The sequence below is a fragment of the Corvus hawaiiensis genome, chromosome 6 (genome assembly GCF_020740725.1).
Source record: "Corvus hawaiiensis isolate bCorHaw1 chromosome 6, bCorHaw1.pri.cur, whole genome shotgun sequence".
Lineage (NCBI taxonomy): Eukaryota > Metazoa > Chordata > Aves > Passeriformes > Corvidae > Corvus > Corvus hawaiiensis.
The window spans coordinates 65,358,077-65,376,213 of NC_063218.1; the positions used below are offsets into that span (position 1 = coordinate 65,358,077).

Sequence of the window (18,137 nt, forward strand, 5' to 3'; positions counted from 1 at the left end):
TGTCCCTGAGGGTCCTGCCACAGACGCTTCCCAAGGTGCCGGTCCTGGAGGCTGTGCCCTGGAGGTGACATACCCGAGTCAGGACTGCAGGGAAAGGCACAAGGGTTAACTGAGCCCCAAGAGCATGGAAAGCTGCTAATGATCCCAAAGGGAATGGAAAGGAGCTTGCTGAGCCCTCAGGCTGGTCCTGTTGTTGCACCATTGTGACCAAAATGCTTCTGCTCCTCCATTTAACGAACCTACCACAGGGATAACCCTGACGGACAAGGAAGGTCTCATCAGCTCCTGATTTACTCCCAAGCCTCCCCACACCCCTGCCTTGCCCAGGACCTGGGCTTGTTCCATGCAACCCTTCACCATCCCACAAATCCAACAGATTTACACTGGATTTTGCAGCTGATGCATCACAGTGTCCATGACAAGTGGCCAGCCCTCAAAAAGGGCTGCTCCAACACCTGCTGCCCCAAACACACACAGCCAGTGGCTTTGGGGCCCAGGAGCAGGGGATTCTCCCCAGAGATCCAGCAGGATTCCCTCTGTCCCTTTCCTTCCCACAAGAAGCCAGCAGCACTGCTAGTTTACATCCTAAACAATGAGGAGTCAGTGTCGGGGTGTTTCTCCATGGGAACAGGCCCACAGACCTACCAGTGACCTGTACCTGTTTATGTATATATAGATAGTTATTCAGTATACATCTACATATATTTTTATATTATTAAATATCATATTATATTATTTTATATATATATATGCATACATACACTGCACCCATGGCCCTCTTCTCCCCTTTTGGGCCTCAAATCACAGGCTGGTTGATGCTTTTGCAGCTCAGGCTGGTGTTTGTCCAGAGGCTGCTGGTGCTGCTGTGACCACGTCCGTGCTCAGGGCGTGCCAAGGCTCTAATCACCTCCATGGTAATTAGCACAGGGGATACCTGCTGTCCACCAGTGGCCGCGGCAGGATCCGGCTCCCCACGGCCAGCACCAGCCGGAGCAACCACCTCCAGTACCAGCTTCATCCGGCAAAAAGGCTCTGAAGTCACAGAGAGAGGGAAAGGGAGGAGAAGGAAACAAACAGGAGACCCCGTGATGCCCACGGGTACAGCTGATTGCAGGTTTCTTCTTGCCCTGACACCTCCATGGGCTCTTCCAGCCATGGAAAAACAGGGGGCTCCTCCTTGGCCCCCAAGCCTTGTGATACCTGCTGGGTGTGCTGTGTCCCCCTTTGCTTTTCTCTTTTTTCCTCTCTTTTCCCCTCCCCTGAAGCCGGAGTTGTTGAATTTTTCCCCGCAGGTTCAGGTGGAGGTGGAGCAGTGGGAGGAGGGACAGCCAGCCCTTCCCACGGGCCTGGTGCCTGGGGATTGGGGCAGCGGGAGCGCCCTGCCGAGGGCAGGGGCTGAACTGGGAGGAGAAATAGATAAACTATTAAAACAGAAAGGAAAGAAGAGAAATTCCAAGCACTGATCTGGCCAGTCCGGTCGGCTCGAGCGGGAGGCGACGGAAGGAAGCCCGCGGCTGGGGAAGCTCCAAAGGTAAAAGCAGCTCTGTTCTGCTCCCCTTTCCATGCTGAAGCCACCTCAGATGAGGTCGGCAGGGTTTCAGCCTCACCCCATTCCCTGTGGCTCTCCTCTGGCTCTCCTTCGCTCTCCTCCGGCTCTCCGTCCCGCTTGCTCCCTGGCACACCCACCCCACAACTCCCTGGCCACGGTGCCTCCCTCCCCTCCTCGCTTTCCCCATGGCCGTGCTCCAGGAAATGCTGCACCCAGCCATCATTTACCACCCCACAACATCCACACAGTCCTCTGCCTTAAATCCCGGGTGTCCCCATCCCAAGATATGGGAAACAGGAGCCACTGCTGCCCGTTAGCCGGTGCTCCTCCCTCCCTGGCACTCAGCAGCCCTGGCACCCACTCACTCCCTTGTGGGCATCCAACGCTGTCATTCCCTGGAGCAAAGGGCTCCAGGGGTTTTGGGGCTCCCCACGCCCCCTGGCCAGGCTGCAGCTTGTTGGAGCTTCCTTATTCCAACCATCAGAGGAAATGGCTTAGGAGTGACCCATCCAGGAGCAGAGCCGGAGCATTGTGCCAGGCAGAGACAGCCCCACGCCACACTCATGAGTGTCTCCCACCCTTTCTCTGTGTGAAATACAGGTGGGCTGGCTCATCTCCATCCTGTCCTCTTCCTTCCCTGGCCATGGAGAAACTCAGTTAATCCTTTAGGCATAAATCACTTCCAGCTGGTCAAGCTGAATATGTACCGGGCGTCTCTCGCGTACCTTGATCCCTGGTTTCACCCCACGCCTGGCACCAGGCTGTTCCAGAGGGAAGCACCGTGCCTGCATCCCTGCTCCAAGCCAGGCAGCACCACAGGCCTCCCACTTCCCATGCCACACCAACAAACACGGGGGGACCAGCCCTGCTCCCACCCAAAACCAGGAGTGCTGAAGCTCCAGAGCAAAGAGGAGCTCGGGAGAGGCTTTCACCCCTCCTGACTCCCAGAGTTAGGCCGGGTGTTTACCATGGAAACACCAGCACCGTGATGTCCCTGAGGCTCCCCCCTCAGCCCCAGCACCCGCATCTCCCGCAGCGGGCGTGTGGGCACAGAGGAGCCCAGCCTCGCCGGGCTCTGCTCCGCTCCCTGCTCCCAGCATCCGCCTCTTCCCGCGGGGCCAGCGCAGTGACACCGCTGCGTGGTGCCAGCTGGGGGGTCCCCGTGTGCCATCCCTGTGCTCCCCGCTTGCCTGGAATGCCGTGCAGCTGTGCCAATCCCTGGGCACGGCCACGGGGGTAGCAATGCACCGAGGAACACCGCACCTCCAGGTGGGAGGCAGCGTTTCCATAAACAAAGCAGACCGCTGGTAATTAACAGGTTCAAGGGCATGTCAGGCTGGAGGCAGCTCTGCAGCCCAGGCAGGAGGCTGGCAGGTGAAAGGGGTCCCACTGAGACCCCCAAAGCTGCGGTTTCCCATGGCTGAGCTCATTTCCCCTCCTTGGTTTTGGATTTAGGCTGAAGCCAAATTTTTAAAATCCTGCGGCCCCTGGCTGGTCATTAATCTCCTCCCACCCATGAATTCATGGTTGGGAAAGCCAGGCTGGGAGTCAGTGCAGGGCGGGCAGGTGACACAGCGGCCACCAGGCCGTGGGTGGGACATGGCTTTGGCTTTACCGCAGAGCAGCACCCACCACCCCCAGACGGAATCGCTGCGGGGGCCGATGGGGGTGGCCGGGCCCTCCCTGTGCCAGCACTCACGGAGCCCTTCCCGGTCTGTCCCAGGCCCGGCCCGCCCTGCGGCGGAGGCAGGTGGACTTTGTCCGCCCCGGAAGACGCCGCCGCTTGCGATGCCGGCAGCGCCCGCGCCTGTCACCTGAGCGTGCCATGGCAGGTAGGTGAAAGCCCAATTCTCCCCTGTTCTCAGCTGGGAAGGATCCCTGTGCAGGCACAGCTGGGGGTCCTGCTCTGGTGTCACCTCACAGGGAGGGCGAGGGTCCTTCCCAGGCTCCCAAACCGGCTCAGCCTGCTGCTAAACAGCCACGAGCACCACTCACTGCCAGACCCCCACGGCACAGCTTGCTTTTCCGGGATGGCTACACCACTCACCTGCCCAGCGGGGAGCTGGATCAGCTTTCCCACCCAAACCCCCTCCCCTGTGTGCCCCCAGACCTTTGCAGTGTGCCCCCCGAAATCCTGGTGCCAGCTGCCAACGAGACGCTGGACCTGGTGCTGGGGAGCCAGGTGGAGCTGAACTGCACCGTGCGCTGGGCGGGCACCGAGCGCTGCCAGCCCATTCCCGCCTGGAGCAAGGACGGGCAGTGGCTGGGCAGCGGGAGCAGCCAGGACACCACCTGGTAAGGAGCCTGCCCTGGGGACACCCATGCATCTGCTTTTGGGGGGTGTCACCACAGCATCCCCATGTCCCCTCAGGTCTGGCCAAAACTCCTCGGAGCAGCTCCTGGCCAGCGTCCTGCAGCTCAACCTCACCCACGATGCTGATTTTGGGGTGTTTGCCTGCTGGATCAGCAATGCCACGGCCACCTTCACCCTGCGGCGAGCGGGTAGGGACCTGCTGGGGACAGAGAGGGGGCATCCCACGGCGAGCCCAGGTGCACGGGGGGATTGAGGACAGTGATAGGGGCACCGCTGCCTCTCTCGCACCGGGGTGCAAACCTGCGCCAAACCCAGGTGCGCTGCTCACCGTGCCCATCCCTGTCCTGGCAGAGGCGGCGGGGCACGTGCCGGCGGTGCTGGCGGCCCTCCTGGTCCTGGTGCTCCTGGTGCTCCTGGCTGTGCTCTACGTCCGGTGCCGCCTGAACGTGCTCCTCTGGTACCGGGACCGCTACGGAGAGCTGGAGATCAACGGTGAGCCGGAGGTGACACCCCGCTGGGAACAGCCTCCCGCGCTCCGGGGGCTCACCCAGCCCTTCCCGTGTGATCCCTGCTCCCTGGCTCTCCCCAGACGGGAAGCTCTACGACGCCTACGTCTCCCACGCCACCGCCCCCGATGACCGAAAGTTCGTCCACTTCATCGTGAAGCCGCAGCTGGAAAACCGCCACGGCTACAAGCTCTTCCTGGACGAGCAGAACATCCTGCCCAACTCAGGTAGGCACCACGCAGGGCTGGGCAGGGGGTGACACGGGGACCTGGGCGCTTGAGACCCTCTTTGCCCGCAGAGCCGTCAGCCGACCTCATCATGAACGTCAGCCGGTGCCGGCGCCTCATCGTGGTGCTCTCCGTCGCGTACCTGGAGCAGGAGTGGTGCAACAGCAGCTTCAGGTAGGAGTGGAGCAGCTCCCCCAGGAGAGGAGAGGGGCTGGCGGGTCCCTCACCCCCCTGTCTCGCAGGGAAGGGCTCTGGAGGCTGCTGGAGCTCTCCAGGAAACCCATCTTCATCGTCTTCGAGAGCCAGTACCGGGAGATCACTCACCCCGCCATCACCCTGCTGAAGCAGCACCGGAGCGCCGTGACCCTGCTGGTGTGGAGAGCCGGCTCCATGGTGAGTGCCGAGCAGGATCCTGACCCCCCCCGGCACCCCCTTTCCCTCCCCAGCACCCCACAGTGCCAGCCTCCCTGCTGCCCCTTGGGGCTGCCCCACGGTGAGAGCTGAGCAGGACCCATCCCACCAGCACGCCCCTTCCCCTCCCAGCTCCCCATGTTGTGTCAGCCTCCCTGCTGCCCCCGCCGGGGATGCTCCCGGGCTCCAGGGCTAAACAGCAGGTTGGGGCACTCGCCTTTCGGAGGAAATTAAAAAACCCAACCAGAAAAGCCCTGGATCTGGGAGCTCACCCCCCCAAACCTGCACGGTCAGGACCCCATGGCACTCCAGGGTCTCCCCAGCCTCAGCTCCCGGAGCGGAGCTCTGGCCCAGGGCCACTCCGGCCCTTTCGGGGCCAGGCAGGGAGCCGGAGCCCTGGGGACTGTTCCAGCAGGTCGGGCCGGTTTCTCCGCCGGCGCCTGGGCACGGTGCCGCGCCGGAGCACAGCCCTCACCTTGGCCGGGCTCCCAGCGCCGGGGAGAGCGAGCCGAGCCCGTGAAACCGTGCGGCGCCGTGCTCCGGTGGCCGCGGCCCGGCTCATCCCCGCCCGGCCCCTTCAGACCCCGTCGTCGGACTTCTGGAAGGAGCTGTGCCTGGCCCTGCCGCGCAAGGTGTCCTTCCCGGGGAGCGTGGGGGACCCGCAGACCCAGCTGCAGGAGGACAAGGACCCCATGCTGATCCTGCACAGCAGCTACCTGGACAGCGCGGGAGACCTGGACCCGGACGGGGACCTCGGCACAGGTCCGTGTCCCTGCTGCTTCTCCTGAGGGGACAGATGTGCGCTGGACGTCCCTCCTGGGCTTTGCCTCCCGCTCCTGTGACGGCGGGGGTGGGTCCGGCCCCTTCCCTTCCACCTAAACCCATCTCCCTGCTTCTGCCAGGCCTCCGAGGGCGCGTCTTCGGAAGCCCCCCGCCCCCTCGCCTCGGCGGGCGCAGCGCTCCCAGGGCTCCGGCAGCCGGCGGGATGGAGGATGCGCAGCTGCGGGACAGGCAGCGCTCCGAGCTCGACGTCTCGGATCTGGGATCGCGCAACTACGGCGCCCGCACGGACTTCTACTGCCTGGTGACAGATGACATCTGAGCAGGGCCACAGCTGTCCCCCATCCCTGTGGGGACACACGGACCAGGACACGGCCGAGGAGCCCGGGAGTTAGGATGGGACCAGAGCCACGGCCATGCTGGGAAAGCAGGAGCTGGCTCCTAAGTGGAAAACTGGAAAACCATCACCAGGAACACCCTGCCCGTAGTGCCTCAGTGCCACCCCAGGGTGCTGGGCCCTGTCCCTTGCCCATGTGGGCAGCACGGACATTCCTTGCGTGATGGACAAGTGCTGGGATGGGTGATGCTCTCCGAGGAACAACGTGCCCCAGCCCCAGGGAGTGTCCGACGGGAGCGGCGGCAGGACCTTTGTCCCATGGAAACCCCCGTGAAAATAAAAGGCTGCTGCAGCCACTGGGTCTGTCCATGGTGGAGACACGGGTGACACTGGCAGGGTGACACAGGGGGGGTCTCCCCACCGCAGGCAGTGCTGTGCTCTGTCCTTCCCACGTCACTGTCCCTGTCCCACTAACTCGGAGCCACGCCGGGCACGGAGTGGCACCGTGGGGTGAGCTCACCCTGTGCTGGTGTCCCCATGGCACTGGGTGTCCCCGGGGCGCTGTCCCCCCTCCCAGGTGCCATCCAAACACAGGTGCAGATGGGCAGCACTCAAGGCCTTTATTTCAGGGGTACACAGGGCTGGGGGTTGTACACAGAGAGCTGCAGAGCCAAACACCCCCTGCCCCCGAGCTGGGACTGCGCCGGTGCCGCTCACCGTGGGGACCCCTCCAGCCCCTCCGCCCGCTCCCCCCATCCTCCCACCCCTCCACCTACTCTACATCACCCCCCCGGGGTGCCCTGTGCCCCCCAAGCGCGGGGGCTCCCCCAGCCCCAAACCCGCCAGCAGCCCAAAGCCACCCCCAGCCCAGCCGTGTGTCCCCTCCCAGCCACCACTGCGGCACAGAGAGCTTTGGACCCGTCTGCACCCAGCACTGGGGACACCGGGGACACCCGGGGCATCTCCCCACCCACGGGGCAACACCGTTCAGCAAACACGACCCGGATGGCCCTGCCCGGATCCTGCTCCTGCTGCGCCAGCAGGGCCCAGCCCTGGCAACAGCTGGTGAGGAGCGACAGCAGCGGCTCTGCCACGCTGGGACAGTCCCCACAGGGTGACAGATGGGGCCCTGAGGCCCCCCTGGGCTTCCTGCACTGAGGGCCAGGGCAGCCCCATCAGACACAAGCCCCTGCCCACCCTCCCTAGCGAAGGGGAACGCAGCACTGTCACGACGTCACTTCCCAGCTCCCTGCAGCCACCGTGCCACCCCATGAACTGTGGGAAGCTGCCTCAGAGCCCTCCAAGCCCCCAAGCCATGCAAAGCCCCATCCCCACCCAGTCAGGGCACCACACAAGTGTAACGCGCAGCACATCCCACATTGGCATGGGGCACGGACACCCCCCGGCCCCGCGGCTCAGGGAGCTGGGATGAAGCAGCCCCAGAAGCCCCCTTGCCCCAGAACTGCTCTACAGGAGCCTTCCCAAATCCCTGCGGCTCCTGCCCCCTTCAAGCTGCACGACAAGCCAAGTTTTGCAGACAGCTGGCTGAGAGTGGGGGAGAGCCCCACAACTGGGGTCCCAGTGGGGCCCCACAGCAGAGCCAAAAGCAGCAGCTGGGTTTAAGGCTGGGCAGGAGGGAGGACAAGTGTCCCCCAGCCGGGGAAGGGGACCCGGTGGAAGGGGGAGGTGCATGGGATGTAGGGATTAGGTTACAGGGCAGGGGGCCGGCAGCGAGCAGCCTCCCCACGGCGTGGCCGGCAGCACGGAGCATCCCAGCTGGGGCATTCCAGCTCCCAGGGTGTCCTCACAGGCTGAGGAAGTCCTCCTTCCGGTACCCCTTCTGCAAGGAGACAGCCCCATCAGGCACACGGAGCCCCTCTGCTCCGGCACTGACGGGCCACGCCGTCCCCACCCCGCCTGCACAGGGACAACGCTCTGGGAAAAGCAGGCGTGGAGCGGGGACCCAGCACATGCAGCATTTGGGTGGTGTGGCTCTCCAGGATGAATCCCCTGGCCTCCATTCCCTTGGGATCCCCGCTCAGGATCTCCCCCAGGGCCCTGCTGGCTGCAGGAGGCTCCGGAACGGGTACGTACCATCTTGAAGTCCCGGTGGAGCTTGGTGTACTGCCACATGTTTCCCAGGAGGCTGGCGGCGGCTCGGGAGGACTTCTCGTTGTCCGAGCTGGGAAAGGGACAGGATGTAATGAGGTTCTGGGCACCACTGAGCACGGGACAGTGCCCACTTGAGACCACCCCAGAGGGGCCCGGAGGGACTGGGGGCTTATTGCAGGTGGGGAGAGGCAGGAGGTGAACATCTCGGTCCCACCACAACAGGCAGGAGCAGAGAGAGGCTCCCTGATGGGAAAAGGCAGCTGTGGCAATGGTGGGGCATCCTTAGGGGGTGGCAAAGGGCTGGCAGGTGGCCACGAGGCCACTCTGAGCCGGTCTGGGGACTCCCATCACCACGGCTTGGGAAGGCACACTTGTGCCCCTCTTGCACTGTGCTGGAGCAGGGGAGGGAGGGGAGAGCAGGACAGGAGCCCGGGTGTGAGCTGGGACACGGCAGCTCCGACCTGTCCCGTCGCTTCTTGATGAAGAAGAGCTTCCTGAGGCCGTCGAAGTAGACGATGTCGCGGGCGGCCATGGGGCTCTCCACCACCAGGTTGTTGAGCACCGCGATGATGTTCACGATGACATCAGCGGGCGGGGCCTTGTCCCCAACGCTCCCCGGCAGCTTCTCGATCAGGTGGCTGACCACCTTGGTGGCTGCAGGCAAAGGGCATGTCAGGGCTGGTGGCCAGAGCCGGGGGAGACAGAGCCACGTCTGGGAATAGGGGATGGAGCAGCCTGCACGCTCAGCTGTGAGTGGGGGCACAGCAGGCAGGACAGGGCTGGGATGTGGCTGGAGGTAACGGGAGGCCAGACTGAGGAAAAGGCTGGGAGGAACCCCCCCCCGGGTCTGGTTCACCCCCGGCACTCACACATCTCGTCCTTGTTGCGGGCGTGGCGGGACAGGTTGCGGATGAGGCCGGTGAGGGAGCGCAGCTGGTGGTGGTCGGCGGTGCGGACGCGGTCCAGCACGGGGTTCAGGATGCGCTCCTGCTCCAGCGCCAGCCGGCTCAGCACACCCGCCCACTGCAAGGCAAACACCCCCTTGGAGACTCCTCCTCCTCCCGCTCACGGGAGCAGGTCAGGATGAACCCTGCCCAGGTGCCCCCCTGGCAGCACGGCTGTGGTGGGCAGGCGGTGGGGACTGCCTGGCTCTCCTCACCCTGCGGTCCCCGGCCGTGATGTTCTGCAGGGCGCCCGAGGCCGCCTCCGTCGTGTGCTTGTTGAGCTCGCAGCGCTGCAGCAGCCGGTTGTAGATGCCCACGATCTGCGGGTTCCAGAGCCACTCCATGCCCTTGGGGTCCTTGGAGACCTCCGTGAAGGTGACGATGTCCGCATTCAGGTAGTGCTGAGGGACACGGGCACTGTTAGACTCCAGGGCTGTCCCCTCCGCAGTGTCCCTCACTGCCAGCGTCCCCTTTTCCCTGCCTGCCTGGCCTGAACTGCTGGACAGGCAGCTGGCAGGTCACCCTGGCTGCATCATGCCCCATGGCATGGAAAAGCGGGGCTTCAGCACCCTGATTCACCCCAAACACCTGATTCACCCTCCGCTGAGCTCACCCGTGTCCCACCCACCAGCTGAGGCCGGCGTCCACCTCCGCCCTGGCATCATCTCTGCTGCCAGCGCTTCCCAGCGCCAGCCCCACCCTGGTGACATGGCCACAACGTGCCTCCGCTGACCTCCCGGGCTTTCTTGCTCTGGGGGCTGAAACAGCCGACCAGCTCCCCCGTCACCGTGCCGCCGGCGTTCCTCCGGTGGCCCTCGAGGCGCTGGAGCGAGGACGGGGGCATCTCATCGTACAGGCGGTAGGAGAGGTTGCGCAGGACACAGACAGCGTTCTCCACGCTCTGGGGGGGACAGGGAACACGAGGGTGGCATGCCAGGGCCACCTGCAGGGTGTGTCCAGCTGGCACGGATGCTCCGTGGCAGAGTCATGACACCGGCCGTGCCCAGTGAGCCCGGAGGTTCTGGTTCTGCCAGCATCACATCAAGGCGTGCCTGCCTTTGCACCACGGGACGGGGGAGCAGCACCTCAGCCCCCCCAGCACCAGCTCAGGAGCTCACCTTGTCCTCCGACTTGCCCACCTCCAGGGAGCTGTTCACATAGTGGATCATGGAGTCCACCAGCCCGTGGCACTCGCGCATCTTCTGCCGGGTCTGCTGGCTGGCAGAGCTCAGGTTCCTGCATGGGAACGGGGCTGTGTCATGGAGAGGAGGGGATCCCCCACAGCCACCCCCTCCTGAGCCCAGAAATGAGCCCTGCAGACCCGGCTCCTGTCTCCTCCTCCCCTCCAAAACTTTGCTCCCAGTGGGAGGACCTGGAGGAGATACCTGAGGAAGCCTGTGGAGTTATAGAAGATCTCTGCCTCTGAGGGGTTCTGCTGGATGACACCCGAGCCCCCCAGCCCTGAGAGAGGGACCAGGACCAGGTCTGTGAGCTGCTCCAGCGTGTCCCGGGCCAGGCGATCCTTCAGGTTGTCACTGGAGGACAGATTCCACAGGATCCCTGCACAGAGGGGGCCCCTCAGTACCGGAATGGCTGGAGAGCACATCCACCCCACCTCCCCTCCCCGGGGGGCTCACACTGCCGACAACGATGCAAAGGGATCACCCCTGTGGAGCATCATCCCAGCTCCCCTCACACCAAGGGAGTAGAGTGCCACCCCCTGGGGACGGGGGACCCCCACTGTTGCCCCCAACCTGTGACGTTCTTGCGGAGCTCATCGTCGGGCTCCCGCAGGGTGCGCATGAGCTCGTAGATGCCGTTCTCCTCCACCAGCGCCAGCTTGTTCTCGGCGTTGTCGTAGATGAGGTTGCGCATGGCGCCGGTGGCGTGGCGCTGCACCTCCTGGTTCGGGCTGTTGAACAGCTTCACCAGCTTGGGCATGGCCTGCAGGCTGCGGGCCTGGGGGACAGCCCAGGGGGTCAGACATGCTGCGCTCCCGGGGCTCCCTCCGGCCCCTGCGCCTGCCCGCCGTGTCGGAGGGGGTGGGAAAGCCCCTGCTCCCGCTGGGAAAACCCCTGCTCCCGCCGCTCTGGGGGCTCACCTGCTTCTTGGCGCTGCTGTCGCTGTAGCACTTGTGCTGCAGGTAGGCAGCGCCCAGCACCTGCAGGTTGGGGTCGCTGGCGATCAGGTACTTCACTGCCGAGGGCAGGTCGATGTCATCAAACCTGGAACCACGGCCAGGTGAGGGGCAGCCCCAGCAGAGCATCCCACAGGATCCTCCAGCTCTGCACCTCACCACATTCCCCACCTCCAAGGAGCCCCACCAACCCATCTGCTTCCCACTGTGCTCTGGGTATGGGACTCCGTTCCCAGGGGAAGGAGCATCACCCCCTGCCACATCTCAGGATGTGTCTGTGGAGGAGCCAAGACCACAGGCAGGACCCGCTCAGACATCAGCCCATGCCGTGCTCCGTAGCCACGCCGCCAAACTGCGCCCGCCGTCCCACCCCTGACACCCGCTGGGAGCTGGAGGGGTTCACCCTCCCCGGGCAGGTGACCACAGTGGGGACAAGGACCAAGACACCCCGGAGCAGCCCCCGGCACTCACCCGCCGGCGTGGTGTCCGAGCAGCGCGCCGTGCCCGTTGTACATCTCCATGGCGCGCGGCTCCGCGAGGTGGTGGCCGGACTCGGCCAGGCTGCGCACGGAGGGGGCGCGGGAGCTGTGCTCCCCCAGCCCCAGGAAGGCGCCGCCGGCTCCCGCGGGCACCGTGCCGAAGGAGCCGGCGCTCAGCCGCGAGCGGTTGTTGCTCTGGAAGCGCTGGAGCGTGCGCATGGCGGGCGCGCGGATGGTGCGGCTCGGCGGCCCCTCGGCGCCGTCCAGCCAGTCGCAGGCGGCCTTGGCGGCCGTGCCGGCGCTCAGCTGCCGCTCGAAGGCGAAGGAGCGGCCGAAGCCGCCGGCGGCCTGGCTCTTGTAGAGCTGCCGGTGCCCCGGCGCGTCCAGCTGCTCCGACAGGACGCTGTAGCGGTCGTCGGCGAGCGGGAGGGGCCCGTCGGCCAGGCGCAGGGAGCGCAGCGACAGCGTGTCCAGGTTCTGGCGGCAGCGGAAGTTGCGCTCGTGGAAGGAGCTGGGCCGCGGCGAGGCGGTGGCCGCCTGCGAGGCCGCGTAGCCGGCGACGTACGCGCGGCCCTTGGCCAGGCCCCCGTTGCTGATGGTGGCCATGCGCTTGTGCGGGGTGAGGTCCACGGCCGAGCGCGAGGACCAGCCGCTGCCCCGCACCGTGCCGAAATCCTTCTTGGCCAGCGGCTGGTAGAGCTGCCGGGGGGAGAACGGCCGGTGAGGTGCCCGTCCCTCCACCCCCGCCGCGGGAGCCCAGAGCCCTCCTCGGCACAGCCGAGGCGGTGGGCAGGGGACAGAGGCGCGGTACGTACCGAGGCTTTGGGGTCCACGCCATTGCTCTGGGAGCGGGAGCTGAAGGAGGAGCGCAGGGTCGAGCTGTACTGACCACCTGCAGGACAGCGACAGAGGAGGCAGCGTGAGCACGGGCAGGGCAGGAAGGGACCTGGAGATCAAAGATCGCCCCAGCTCATCCCAGGGGGACCTGCTGCGGGAACCACGGCAGCGCAAGCGGAGCTGGGGGGACAAAGGGGTGGGAGGAGGCTGCCTTCACCTGCCCGCTGGCCACGGGGAGCAGAAGTGGCCTCCCCGCCACGCCCCGTGCCCCGACGGCGAGGGCACTAATTGCCACCTTGGCGGGGACGCCGCGGCTCAGCCCGGTCTCCCCCGCCGCAGCCGGATCGGCAGCCCAGGCATCCCCCACAGCCAGTCCCGGCTCCCCCACCCTAGGAACGGGACCCTGGCAGGGCCTGGACACCGCCGTGCGCCCCATGGCACCTCACGCTGCCCATCCGCCACCGCCCCAGGGCCGCCGGCGGGACGGGACGGGACGGGACGGGACGGGACGGGACGGGGACGCCGCCAGTGCTGGTGGTGCCAGGAGCGTGACTCACGCCTGGGGCAGCCCTCGGGGTGCCACAGGGGGTCTGTCCCCACCACCGGGGTCCCCAGCACGGGGGTCAGGGCGCGGGGGGATCCCGGCGGTGCCGGGCGGGGCGGCAGGGCGGAGGCGCAGACGTTAAATGGAGGAGCTGGAGCCCGGCCAGCGCTGCCGCTCAGGGCCGGGGGGGCTCCGCCAGGGCGGGAAAAGCCTCCCCCCTCCCGGCCCTGGGCAGGGTGTGGGGCCCCACCAGCCCACAGCCCTCCGAGGGCAGGTGGGGGAACTGAGGCGGGACCCCGAGTGGGGTGAAGCGAGCCCACGCTGGGGCTGAGCTACCCCTGATCCCAGTGCCGGGGGCGCTCGGGGGCGTTCGGGGGGCTCGGCCACGGTGGGGGGGCACCCCCCAACCCGCAGCCAGGGTGTGCCCAGAGCCCAGCGCCGGCCGAGGGGCTCCCACCGCCCGTCCCACCGCGTGTTCCCAGGGGGTCCCGGGGGGGGGTCTCCCACCTCTGGTGCCGTCGGCGAGGTCCTCGGGGCGGGCGGGCGCTTGCCCCCGCAGCATCATGCGGATGCGGACCTGCTCCTGGACGCGGGCGCTGCGCAGGCCGCTGGGCCTCGGCCGCCTCCCGGCCACGCTCGTCCAGCTGCCGGTCCGAGGGCAAGGCCAGGGAGCAGACGCCGGCCTCGGGCTGCAGGGCCGACAGCAGGAAGGCGTTAGTCTCCTGCATGGCGGCGAGGGGCCGCGGCCAGCCCGGCCGCCCTGCGCAGGTGAGCGGCGGCAGTGGCGGCGTTCCGGCGCTCCCCAGCCGTAGGGAGGCTCCGGCCCGGCCCGTCCGTCCCGCCCCGCCGCCACGCCTCGCCGGGAAAAGGAGGGGGCCCCACCGGGGCCACTGTCACCATCGTCACCATCACCATCGTCACCGCCACAGGTGGAGGTGCCCAGGGGCGACCTCGCGGGGACGAGGGCATGGGGGAGGTGGGTGGTCCAGGGGTCTGGGGGGTCCTACCTTGGGAAAAGCCAGGATCCCCTCAGACAGCCAGCCCCTGACTCCTGGGCAGTCACACCAGTGAGCCCCAGACCCCCCCATTGTCCTGTCAGTGAGCCCAAGACCCCCAAACAACCTCGCAGAAGAGTCCTGGGCCCCCCCAGAAGCCTCCCCCTTGATCCCAGAGATTCCTGCCATTGAACCCTGGACACCCACATTGTTCCCTCAGTGAGCCTTGCAGTCTCACGTGGTCTCCTAGGAGAGTCCCAGACCCCCGGACCCACTGACCTCCAGAGACTCACATGGCCCTGGCACTGAGCCCCAGACCCCTACAATGTCCCCCCCAATGAGCTCAAGGCCCCCAGGAAACCTCCTCAGAGAGCACTCTGGACCCCCATACGACCTCTCTGTACGGCTCTGGACCCCCATATTGTCACTCCAATGAGCCCCAGGCCCCCACGTGGCCTCCCAGGAGTGTCTCAGACCCCCATGGAGACCCCTCAGCCAGCTCTGACTGGCAGCCTCCACAGGGAGCCTCCACAGGGAGCCCCAAATCCCTCAAGCCACTTTCCAGGAGCACTCTGGACCCCCCTTGTGCACAGGGGTCCGGCCTGGAGCGGGGGCTCCGTGCAGTAAACTCCTGGCTGAGCCCTCCCTGCTTTGCTTTTCAAATCAGCCGGGGAACGAAGAAACAACAACAATAAAAAAGGGGCGGCTGAGCCGCCGCGGGCCCGCGGTGACGAACGCGGTGACTCAGGCCCCGCTGCCACCACAGGTACTAATTAGCCTCGCCCCACCCGCCGAGCCGCCCCATCACAGCCGGACCGGGGACACCGCGTCCCCCCGGCCCGCCGTGCTCGGGAGCAGCTCCCGGGACGCCCCCGCCGCTGTCCCGCAGCCCGCTGAGCGAGCCGCCCGTTCCCGAGCAGAGCTGTGGCCCTTCTGAGCCCCTGCTCGGGGACGCGGCGGCTCCGGGTCACCGCCCGGCCGCTTTGGGGTGAGCTCTGCGGCCAGCCCCGGCTCAGCGCTGGGCGTCAGCGCTCCGGCAGCGACAGCGCGTTCGGGCTGGGCCGCGTTTACAGCAGCCGGCGGTGACACCGTGTGCGCTTCGGTCGGGGGTGAAAAGGGCGGCTGTCCCCGAGGAATGTGCCGCCGTCAGCAGGAGCCGGGGCAGGGGCGGGGTGGCAAGAGCTGCGGGCCAGCAGTTTGGGGTGACAGTCCCCTGACGGCCCCCCCCAAATCCCCCGCGGTGGCACCGTCCCGATGTTCGGAGGACCGGCGTGGGGGTAACCCACCTCCCCAGCTCCGGGGTTTGTGGGAGCCCCCTTTTGCCCAGGGGGCCCCCTGAGCTTTTTGGGGTGCAGCACCCAGGAAAACCCCCGAAGCCCCCCCTCTTCTCCCACCGCGGCACCGCCCCACGGGCGCACCGAGTTTGGCACAGCTCGGCGGGCGCTCCCAGCCCTCCGAGCCCGGATGAATCACGGGCTCCCCCCGCAGCGGGCGGAGGGGGCGGGTCGCTCCCTCTGCAAGCCAACACTTGCCCGCCGTCCCTGTGCCAGGATCCCGGGGGATCGGGGCCATCCCAGGAGCCCACCAGCCCCGGGGGCTCCGGGGACATCCCTGAGCCCCTTGGCAGCCCCACTCTCCCCCAGCTCTGCCTCCCTCCCAAAACCCCGTTCCCCCAGCGTAACACTGCCCTGCAGCTGACAGATGGAAATTTGGGGGTCCCGGGGGATTCAAAGAACGCTTGGAGCCGGAATGGGCAGCGTTCGCCTCATCAAGAAGCTCGTTAATTGGGGAAGGGTTGGATAGGAGCGGGATACACCAGGGGGCTTAAAAACAGCGAATCAGCACAAAGAAAACATTTGAAGCAAAATCGAGGGATTCCCGAGGGGAGCCCATCACAGCTGGAGTGACACAGACACAGAGTTAAATAAACCCAGTCTGGGACCCCTAAAGCAGTCGCTGACCCCCCCCCCCCCAGCCCGGAGGCACCTCTGTCACTCCCTCGCGGGGTGACAGAGCCACATTCCCGGGGAGCCCCGGCTCCCGGGAGCGCCGCGTCCTCTCCCGCCCCCCGAGCAGCGCCGAGCGCCCGTCCCCACGCCCGGGTGCCCAGGGCCGGCCGTGCCCGCCGGGGCCAGCGGCGTTGGGGCAGGGAGTGGCCGGCGTGGCCCCGCGCAGCCCGGACACGGCGCGCACGTGCCAGGAGCCACGCTGGGGACAGCGAGGCACGGGCAGGGAGGGAAAAGCTGCCCGGGGCCAGAGCTGGCCGGGGCTGGGCAGCCACCAGCCACACGCGTTGGACCCCCGGACCCCCGGCACCAGGCGGGCCAGTGCACGGGGACAGGGTGCGGGTGACAGCGGCTCGCCCCAGGGACCCGCGGTGGGGACAGTCGCGCCGATGGCCGCGGCAGTGGCCCGCACGTACCTGGGTGGGTGGCCCCGGGGGGCCATTGTCCTGCAGCATCCTCGGGCGGGCAGGTGCAGCCCTGGGTGCTGCGGGTGCGGGTGGGCGCCGGCGTCTGCGGCGGGCGTGGGGCGCGCGGGCCCGCCCCGCACCTCGCCCAACCAGTCTCCTGGGGCCGAGGTTTTGCATGGAACCTCTCGCCTCCCCGCCGAGGCCGGGCTCTCGGGGCTCACCGGGGCTCCTCAAAATCGTCAGCGCGGCCAGGGGTCCGGGGGAGCCAGCCCCCCACAGCGGAGCCACGTTTCGGCCGCCTTCGTGATGCTGCAAAGAGTCCCCAGGGATCCCCACCGCCACCGTGGCCATGATCCAACGCGTCCTTCCCGCCACGTCCCCCTGAACACCCAGCTCGGGGCACCCATGGCTGCAACAGGGAGGGTTTGGGGGTGCCAGAAGGAGAAGATGGAGGGGAGGCAGAGCTTGGGGGGCACACACGTTTTTTGGGATGCAAGGGGCTCCCCCTGGTTCGCAGGGAGAGTGTTTGTGTGCGTGGGATGGAGCAGGAGCCCTTTGAAGCCAGATAAGCTGAGAGGGAGCGTTTGAAACGGGCCAAACCAGTTTGGGGGGGTCACCACTTAGCTCTTACCACCGCTAACCCAGGCCCCCCACCACACCCCACGCTCACTGGGGGATGCCAGGAGGGGACCCCCCGGCAAAGCCCAGCGCCGGGCAGGAGGTGCCGGGACCCTGCACACGGCCACTGCTGTCACGTGTGGCCCGTTCTCAGCCCGGGGGTGTCAGGGGGTTTCTGTGCTCCCCCCCCAGCCTCCACAACCTCCCCCCCCCTCACGCCCCTGGCTGGGGTAGCCCCTCGGTGAGGGAACTCCAGGCTGGAGTTTGCCTCTGCCGCCCCGGACAAGCCCCGACGCCTTCGCAGTGTCCCCGCGGGGCAGGGAGGGCCAGGGCTGATCCTCCAGGAGCGGGGACCTGCCCGCGCCCCGCTGTCACCTGGGGCTCCGACGCCTGGCCCGGGAGAGGCTCCCTGTGGCTCCTGCAGTCCCCGTGATCCCTGTGTCATCCCGCGGCCACAGCTCAGCCACCGCGGCAGAAACAAGCCCTCGGGCGTTGTGCTGCTGGCCCTGTCCCAAGCAGACACCATCAGCCGGCCCCAAACTGTCCCCAGCACCGGTGGGGATGGCACTGCTGGCACCAATCCCTCCCAGCACCAGCGGCAGCTCTGCGTTTGGCTGGGCCTGGTGCCCGCTCCGATGGTGGTGGCTTTTGGAGCTCTCCCGGCTGGGAGGCTGCTGGAAAAGCTGTGCCTAAGGCCAGGCTGGTTTTGGGATGGGACTGGTGGCCCGGGGGCCGTGGGGCCACCCGCTCTGCCCAGCCACAGACCAGCTCCCGGCGCAGCGGGCACAGCCCTCGCCCACAACAAAGCGCTTCCAAAGCGCTGCAAAAAACCAGGGAGCAGGGCAAGGAGAGGGGAGAAACAACTCCTGCCTGCCGGGATGGTCCCTCCCCAACAGAGCCTGGGGCCACAGGTACCGAATTTGGGACAAAAAGC

General features: G+C 66.8%; 2 protein-coding genes across 2 annotated transcripts; one reads left to right on the forward strand and one right to left on the reverse strand.

Moving 5' to 3' along the window:
• The first annotated feature begins 1,320 nt into the window (after positions 1 to 1,320).
• On the forward strand, positions 1,321 to 6,476 carry SIGIRR (single Ig and TIR domain containing). The gene is made up of 10 exons (XM_048306754.1): positions 1,321 to 1,531; positions 3,273 to 3,381; positions 3,658 to 3,844; positions 3,921 to 4,051; positions 4,215 to 4,355; positions 4,453 to 4,596; positions 4,668 to 4,770; positions 4,839 to 4,989; positions 5,589 to 5,769; positions 5,910 to 6,476. Exons 2-10 carry the CDS (start codon positions 3,375 to 3,377, stop codon positions 6,107 to 6,109), a joined length of 1,245 nt encoding a protein of 414 aa, XP_048162711.1. The 5' UTR covers positions 1,321 to 1,531; positions 3,273 to 3,374; the 3' UTR covers positions 6,110 to 6,476.
• A 466-nt stretch (positions 6,477 to 6,942) lies between these two features.
• Positions 6,943 to 17,374, reverse strand: PKP3 (plakophilin 3). The gene is given in 15 exon segments (XM_048306650.1): positions 6,943 to 7,964; positions 8,219 to 8,306; positions 8,698 to 8,890; positions 9,106 to 9,259; positions 9,396 to 9,581; positions 9,914 to 10,081; positions 10,299 to 10,416; positions 10,566 to 10,740; positions 10,935 to 11,139; positions 11,282 to 11,405; positions 11,789 to 12,495; positions 12,612 to 12,688; positions 13,685 to 13,781; positions 13,783 to 13,866; positions 16,595 to 17,374. Coding segments are annotated over 15 exon segments (2,754 nt in total). The 5' UTR covers positions 16,937 to 17,374; the 3' UTR covers positions 6,943 to 7,928.
• Between the last annotated feature and the right edge of the window lie 763 nt (positions 17,375 to 18,137).